The 8,088-nt window shown below is 69.7% G+C and overlaps 1 protein-coding gene across 2 annotated transcripts; it reads right to left on the bottom strand.

Annotated features, from left to right (window-relative positions):
* Positions 1-345: 345 nt before the first annotated feature.
* On the bottom strand, positions 346-7,763 carry LHX3 (LIM homeobox 3; the record flags this gene model as incomplete). Of its 2 annotated transcripts, none has more annotated exons than XM_079790599.1 (6): positions 346-770; positions 1,594-1,765; positions 2,151-2,302; positions 2,917-3,119; positions 3,657-3,828; positions 7,679-7,763. In XM_079790599.1, 6 exons carry the CDS (start codon positions 7,761-7,763, stop codon positions 346-348), a joined length of 1,209 nt encoding a protein of 402 aa, XP_079646725.1. The 2 variants fall into 2 exon arrangements, with proteins under 2 accessions (XP_079646725.1, XP_079646724.1); XM_079790598.1 differs by lacking the exon at positions 7,679-7,763 and adding an exon at positions 5,826-5,919.
* Between the last annotated feature and the right edge of the window lie 325 nt (positions 7,764-8,088).

Here is an 8,088-nt window from a genome sequence, read left to right as displayed (position 1 = left end):
GCTGGGCGGGGCTGGGGAGAGGCCGGAGGGCCTGGTGGGAGCCGTCTCAGGTCCAGAATCAGCACACGCCCTCGGTTAGTGGTCAATCAAGGGGGAAGTCTGCGTACAGAACAGGCTTCTGGGCGCCCGCAGCGTGCCAGCCCTGGTCCGAGGAGGAGAGGCAGACAGTCCTGCCCGAGAGTGGGGGTGCGGGCGGGGCGCCCCTCCACCGGCTCCTCATCTTCATCCTGTCCCCGGCGGCACCCGCAGCGGCACCCGCGACTCGAGGTCCAGGCTCTGGGAAAGGAGGGCGCAGCGCCAGCCCCCCCCTTCAAGTCCAGTGCTCAGTGGAGCTGGGGGCCTCGGTCAGAACTGGGCGTGGTCCACCTCGTCCAGCCAGGAGGCGGGGCTGGCGGGGAAGTCGGGGTAGCCCCCGCTGCTCCCCGTGGACAGGTCGGAGCTGGGTCCGTTCCCAGCCAGCACGCGCATGGGCGGGGGTCCCCCTGGGGCCCCCGTGGGTACGAGGCCCAGGCCAGCATCGGGGTACACCAGGCTGGAGAGGAGGGGCTGGGGGCCCGGGAGGCTCTGCAGGGCCGCGGGGGACGGGGGGACACCGTAGGGGCTGCCGGGGCGCAGCTCCCGGAACCGCTCCGGGCCTGGGCCAGCCAGGCCTCTGTGCTCCAGCGGGAAGCTGCCGGGGGCGCCTGCGGGCCGCCCCAAGGCTGGGGTGGGCTCCCCCAGGCTGCCGAAGAGGCCGTTGGTGGGGCCCATCTCGGCAACGGCTGGCTCTTCTGCAACAGAAGCAGAGGGCGGTGGTGGGTGCCCGCCTCCTGCACTCGGGCCCTCCCAGCCCCTCTGCCTGCTGGGTGACCCGCCCCACCCGTCTCTTCTGCTCTTATGCCCCCCTGCACTCCTGCACCCGGCCGCCCGGCCACCCTGCTTTTTTTTTGTTTTGTTCTGTCAGTCCCGCCTGGTGTCTGAGGAATGGGGTTCCCTGGTGGGACGGTGCCGGAAACAGTGCAGTTGGACTCAGGTTCCAGGACGACCCCACGCTGCCCTGGGAGGGGAGGCACAGAGTCCACCCTGCGGCCCCCCCCCCCCACACACTTTGCCAACAAGTTATTTGAGGCCCAGAGAGACTGGACGCGAGGCCTAAGCTCACCATCAGCCAAAAAGAAAGCGTCTGGATGGACATCGAGGGAGAATGAGATCCTGGGTCCCAGGAGGGAGGGGGGCCCTCCCCACCCCGAGCAGCAGGGTTTTTAATCACTGACCCCCCACTGTGCTGCCCACTTTCCTAAAACTCAGGCCAGGGCTGGAGAAGAGCGCTGGGCCCTCCCCCATAGGACCGCCTGCTAGGGACCGGGGTCAGGGGTTCCCCAGGGGAGGGCAGTGGTCCTGAGCGGCCAACCCACAGGGCTTGGGGGTGGGGGCGAAGGTCTACAAATAAATGTTTGAAGTTAGGCTAAGAGGCCACTGGCTTGGAGACTCAGGTTTCTAGTCTCCCTGTAACCATCAACCCGGGGTTCTTCCGACCCGGGCTGCGCTCTCCCGGCTGCGCGAGTTCCGGAGCGAGGCGGGGTGGCCGGGCGGGGTGGGCCCCGGCGTGCGTACCCGTGAAGGAGACCTCAGCGTCGCTGTCCGGCCCCTCCTCCTGGACGCTGTCCTTGTCCGACTTGGGGGCGCCGCGGGCGCGCTTCATGCTTCGGAAATACTGGCCCCATCGCTGCCGGCCCGCGTCTTTCTTGAGCCTCTTTTCCTTGGCCCGGCGGTTCTGGAACCACACCTGCGGGAGGGCGCGTGAGCGGCGGGCAAGGAGGGCGCGTGAGCGGCGGGCAAGGAGGGCGCGTGAGCGGCGGGCAAGGAGGGCGCGGTGAGCGCAGTGAGTGGCCCCGGGCGGGCGGGCGGGGAGGGAGCGGTGGGCGCGGTGAGTGGCCCCGGGCGCGCGGGGAGGGAGCGGTGAGCGGCCCCGGGCGCGCGGGGAGGGAGCGGTGGGCGGCCCGGGCGCGCGGGGAGGGAGCGGTGAGCGGCCCGGGGGAGCGGTGAGCGGCCCGGGGGAGCGGTGAGGGCGCGGTGAGTGGCCCCGGGCGCGCGGGGAGGGAGCGGTGGGCGGCCCGGGCGCGCGGGGAGGGAGCGGTGAGTGACCTCGGGCGCGGCGTCGGGGCGCTGACCTGCACGACGCGCATGTCCAGGCCCGTCTCCGACGACAGCTGCTCCCGCACGTGGCGCGCCGGCTTGGGCGACGTGTTGTAGGCGCTCTTGAGCGTCTCCAGCTGCTTGGCCGTGATGGTCGTTCGCGGCCGCTTGGCCGTGGCCTCGGCCTCTGCACCGTGGGGAGCCGTGAGGCCGGGCCTGCTCCGCCGAGCGCCCAGCGCCCCCTCCCCCTCCGCGCGTGAGGACGTCGGGGCCTCGCATGCGCACCCCGCGTGGCTGCGGGGCCCGGGGTTTCGCGGGAGAAGGGGAAAACGGGGTGGGGCGTCGCCAGGGCGGAGGGGCGGCTCCCGCCTCTAAGAGGGACCCGAAGCCGGGTCGCGGGCGCCTCCAGCATCGGCCGCCCACGGGCAGCACCGCTCCCCACTCCTCTTTGTTCTAAGCGCGCGGGTAGGGCCGATTTCCGGGTCGAGGATTTAGGAGGATAAATCCGACGAGGGGTGGTAATTCGCCGTCAGACCAGCCCCGCTGCGCTCCCGGCGAGGCGGCTGCTGGGAGTCCAGACCCGCTTCCCCAGAGGGTCTGCGACCTGCCCCGCCCGGCCCCGGGTAGGTGCCCTCGCTACCCGGCCGAAGGGAAGGCACTCGGATTGGCGCCGAGAGAGAGCTCGCTGCGGCGGGTGCGGGAGGCCGGGGTCCCTGCGCGCCCCACCGACTGGCCTTCACCCCGTTTGCAGACGAGTAAGGGGCGCCAGGACCCGGCCCCGGCCCCGCCCCTCCCACTGACCTCGCTGCTTGGCCGCCTCGTAGTCCGCCTTGCACACCAGCCGGCTGTCCTCCATGAGGTAGAACTCGTCGCCCGTGGCCAGCTGCCGTTTGCACACCACGCAGGCGAAGCAGTGCAGGTGGTACACGAAGTCCTGGGCGCGGCGCACCACCTGCGTGGGCGGGATGCCCAGCTGGCACGCGGCGCACTTGGTCCCGAAGCGCCTGCGGGACGCACAGGGCGCGGCTCAGCGCTGCGCGGGCGGCCCTTTCGCCCAGAGCGGGAGCGAGAGACACAGCGGGCCGCGCAGGGCGGTTCCAGTTCCCCGAGGGCGGCTGGGGGGCCCTCCCGCAGCCCCAGCAGAGCCGCAGGGAGCACGGCACCCGGGTCCTGGGGAGTACGGCGCCCCGGGATGGCGTGGGGAAGATGCGTCCCTTGGAGGCCTTGCCGGAAAGCAGCCCTCACCCTCAGTATTAAGAACAAAAACAAGACCAAAACTAAGGGAGGAAGCCCACAGAGTCCTACAAACTCGGGATTACCTTTTAACGACTGCCCCCACGTTTACAAAATTATGTAAAAAACAAAACGTGTTGATGTGCTAGCCCTGCCCAGCCGCCCTCGGAGAGGCCTGGGGTGCCCAGCCTGGGTGACAGGGCTCAGGGTGTCCCGGGGTGGTTGTTGCTGGGAGTCCAGACCCTGGTCCTGGCACCGCAGCCCCCGTCCCCGTCCCCTTCCCCAGCAGCAGCGGGCAGCGGGCTCACTTGAAGAAGTCGTCCTTGCAGTACACGCTCTCCCCGCGGCTGAAGCAGCGCTCAGCCAGCGGCGTGTGGCAGTCGCTGCACTTGAGACACTTGCTGTGCCAGTGGCGGTCCAGGGCCTTGAGGATGAAGCGGTCCAGGATATGCTGGTCACAGCCAGCGCACAGCGGGATCTCTGCAAGGCAGCGGGGAGTCGGGGTCACGCTCCCACCCTGGCCCTAGGACGCAAGACCCCCTTCCCGGCACACTCTCTTACCAGCCGCCCCCAAGGGCAGGGAGCCCGCAGCCCAGCCTGCAGGGAGAACTTAATGAAACCGAAATAATAGGTTTAGCCTGTGCCCATGAGCAAGCAGGTGGGCAGGCTAGTCCCTCAGGCAAGAAAGTGTTTGTTACAAAATGGTCCCCGAGCGAGGGAGGTGCGCACTGCGCTTGAAGGGAAACCTGCCCCAGGAGCACTCAGAGGCAGGGCTGGAAAAGGGTCCCCTCACCTAGGGGCCAGGCACCTGTGAGTCGTGGGGCACCTACCACCCAGTTGCCCTCATTATTCTGCACAATTAAGCATCCTGACAGAGAGAAAGAGACTCCTGTGCCCTCAGCCCCGTGTCCCTGCCTGCAGCCACCAAGGTAAAAGCCGTTGCCCTCTCATCTCTGGGCAGCTGCGGTACTTGTGAGTGGACTGGACAAATGGATCCGACATCCCCATGCTCAAGCTTGGATGCCCCAGCGCACAGTAGGCGGCTTGCCCTCCCTCACAGCCATAGCCACTTCAACAGTAGGTTCCCTGGGGTCCTGCTCCCCTGGGACTGCAGGCCCCCAGAAACCAGGCAGGGGAGCCCTGGGTCCACGAGGGACTTTTCAGGGTGCTCATGGGTGAGGATTCCCTGCTCCTTCAGGAAAGATCTCCGGGAGAGGAGAGAGCCGCGCACAGCAGCTGAACCCACACAAACACTGCATCCCTCACCAGCTCACCTGGCTGCCCTGACCCCTCCGGCTCCAGGCGGGGGGCAGAGAGGGAGGACGGAACCTCACTGGGCGCCAGAGCCGAATCAACCTCCCTCCCGCAGCCGCGGAAACCCGCGAAGGACGCGGTCCCGCGTCGGGCAAAACCGCGCCCCAGGTGTGGAGCCTGGGGACCCGCCGGGCCCGGGCCTCGCTGTGGGCGGCGCAGGCAGAGCGAGGACGCGGCGCAGCCCTGGCGGCTGGGCAGACCCGCCCCGCGCGTTTCAGCACCCGCGGCCCGGACAGCGCCGGCCGGTCCTTCCCCGCGATCCGCGTCCGGCAAAAGCTCCCGCCGCCCCTCGCGCCCCGCGGACCCGCGACCCGGGCCTTACGCTGCATGGCGGCTCCGGTCGGCGGGTCTCCTGCCCTCGGCTCCCGCGGGCCCGGCACCACCTCACGCCCGCCGCCTCTCCCGTCCAGCTCTCCGAGCGGCTCCTGCGCGCCCGCCTCCCCCTCCCTCTCCCTCCGCCCTCCCGCCCCTTCCTCACAGCCCTGCGGCCAACCCCTCCCAAGATCCGCCGGGAAATAAATAAATAAGTAGGGAGGGATGAGACCCCACAGCCTGGATGTCACCCCCTTTCCCACTGCCCCGTGCGGCCGGTCCCCACCAACCAGACCGCCTTCGCCTCCATTCGGGTCCTGCCCGCAGAAGCCGGGAGAAAGGTCTCAACTCCTCGAAGCCAAGCGCTGGGTGGGGGCAGGGGAGGCGAGGCTGTGCCCCCAGGAAGTTGGGGGCTCAGCTGGAGGAGGATCCAGAGGACCCGCCAGAGCGACCAACGGAGCAGGTGCCTGTGGGTGCAGATGCCAGATTCCAACTGGGGGCGATCGGCGGCTGGGGTCCCGCTGCGCCCTGGCCTGCATCTCTCTGCCCAGGAGAGCGTGGGGGGTCGGGAGGGGGCTGACCTCTCGGGAACCCTCCTGCCCCTAGTCACCGGGACCCCGGGTGGCTTTCCGCACTCTCCCGCCCAGGACCTCACGCCCAACAGCCCAGCACCCAGGCCCGGCGCAAACTTGCTGCTGGGCGCTCAGGGGAGGACGTGCTGGGGCCCTCGAACCCACTCCCGCCCGGTCCCGTGGGCCCCGTGGCCTGGCCGGAAAGGCGCGAGGACCTCTGGGTCTCCCGGGGGAGCGTCCGCCCTATCCATCGCGGGCGCTCGACCCCCGAGCACCCACCTCGGCGCAGGTCCTCCCTCCGCGCCAGCAGCGCCAGCAGCAGGTCGCCACCCGCCGACTCCCGGCTGGGGCCCAGCTCCCCGCGCGCCTCCATGGGTCCCGCCGCCCGGTGCCGCCGCAATCCGGCCCCGAACTTCCTCGGGGCCCAGCCAGGCCACGGCCTCAGTGGCCCCGGGCCGACGTCCGAGCTGCTCCCGGAGCTGCTGGGCGCTGCGCCCGCGGGCCGCCCGGGGGCCCCAGCCTCGGCCGCCGGGAGGGCGGAGCGCCTGGGGGCGGGGCCGCGGGGCGGGGCGGGGCCGGGAGTCGCTGAGACTCGGCCGCCCGCTCGGCATCCCTTTTCGCAGGGACCCGCGTTTCCCAGACGCCACCCGAGTGAGTGCCGGCCGGAGGGCGGGCGGGTACGGGCCGAGAGGAGCCGGGTTAGGGCCGCCAGCTCCCCGCCGCTTCCTCGCCCTGCGCTACGGGCGGGCGGGGCTGAGGCCTGGACTCCGGCGCGTAGGCCAGGGTCCTGGGAGGAGGGCCAGGGAGGGGCTGGGTCCTGCGGCCGCTGATGCTCGAACTCAGAGCCGGACCCGGAAGGCCTGGTGAGGCCGTCGGATCTGCACGAACGCCACCCAGACTCAGGGGCTGAGCGCATCGCCCAAGGGCTGGAGAACCACCGGGAGCTGAGGCGACGGCAGACCCCTGGCTCTGGCTCCACCGTTGGAACTTCCGCTCCAAGTGGGCGCAGGAAGGAGGGCGATTCTCTAGAAGAGAACCCCACGTCCTCGGCCTGGACAGGCAGCCAAGACTCCAGGCCAGGAGGGACGGAGCTGGGGAGCAGGTGCCCACCTTCACTGCTCTCCACCTCAGCGCCCGGCCTGCACAGGACCTGGCCCATGCACCCGATTTTCCAACATCGCGCCCCAATCCAACAGGTGAGCCTGCAGGGACCCACTCGTCCCACACGTAGATCTGATCTACCCAGGACAGCCGCTCCTGCCCAGGGGCACAGCCCCCTGCAGGCACCACAATCAGGACTCAGCAGGGTGAGCCCCTTGCAGGGTGGGACAGGGAGTGGCCAGGCCCAGGAAGTGCTAGGGACTGGCAGGTTGGTGCCCCCTCCAGGCCCTGCACTGGGGTCCCACAGAAGGCCCGCACCCCCTGCCCCGTCTTCCACCTGTAATCCCCAGTCTATGAAGTCTCGGTTTTGATCAGAGGCCCCTGCAGCCAGCACACAGCCCTTCATCTCACTCTGCAGTGTCACCCTGAGCTCAGGGCAGGGGTGTCAAGCCCTGGATCCCAGGGGGTGCTGAGTGTGGAGTATCGGCTGCTGCGGAGGCTGCCCGAGAGGGGCTGTGACTGTGGAGGGCAGGCAGGCAGCACGTGGAGGAGGCGATGGCCCCACTCGCTAGGCATCTGGTTGGCCCACCGACAATGCCTCCATTATTCCCAGCGTCTGTGGTGATGGAATGGCCCTTGGGGAGCAGGGTTTGGGGGAGACCCCGTTAGGGGTCCAGTGCTGGGCTGTCGGGCTGGTTGGGGAGGGCCAGCTGGGCACTGTGGGAGCTCGGGGGTGGGTCTCTAGAGGAACTTGGCGCCTCCCGCCTGCACCATCACTTGGGCCAGCAGCGCCTTCAGGAAGGCCCCTTCTGCTCTGGGGTGCCTGGACCAAGCCCCCCAAACCACCCATGAACGATGGCAGAGCTCCAGGCCCTTGACCCTCCCCTCCCGTGTTCCCATCTCCACTGTCGCCCGAGGTCTGGTTTCTGGGACTCCCTTTCCCTCTGCCCTCCGCGTCTGCCGCCCAGGTGGCCTCCACGCCTCTTGCCCTCTATTCCTCCCGTGAGGCCTTAAGCTTGGGCTTCTCTTACCCCGGGTCCCACCGAAGGTGCAGGCGGCAGCCCTGGCGGCCCCGGGCCTATTTCGGTCGCGCTCAAGCTCCGTCTCCAGCAACATCGCTGCCACCAGGGGGGCAGGCAGGGCTTGGAGCTCGGCTGGAGGGGCTCAGGTGGCGCTCTGCCCTCTTCCTCCGCGACCCTCAGGTGGGTTCCGAGCACTCGGAGGCCTGGGTCCACGTCGGAGCTGCCCATGTCCCCGTGGGCACGACATGGCCACCCCCGGAGCCTCAGGGCCCAGCGCTGTCCGCAGTGCTGAAGGAGGCGCGAGTCACCAACCTCCTGCCGACTGTCCCTCCGCCCGCCACCCTTCCCACCCCCACCCCTCTCTGTTCCCTGCCCGCCTCCTTGGCCCCCTGCCCCACCCACAGGCTTGGGCATTGGTG

The sequence above is a fragment of the Cnephaeus nilssonii genome, assembly GCF_951640355.1.
Source record: "Cnephaeus nilssonii genome assembly, chromosome: 14".
NCBI lineage: Eukaryota > Metazoa > Chordata > Mammalia > Chiroptera > Vespertilionidae > Cnephaeus > Cnephaeus nilssonii.
The sequence above is the reverse complement of the archived record's forward strand: the minus strand, read 5'-3'. Positions and strand labels throughout refer to the sequence as shown.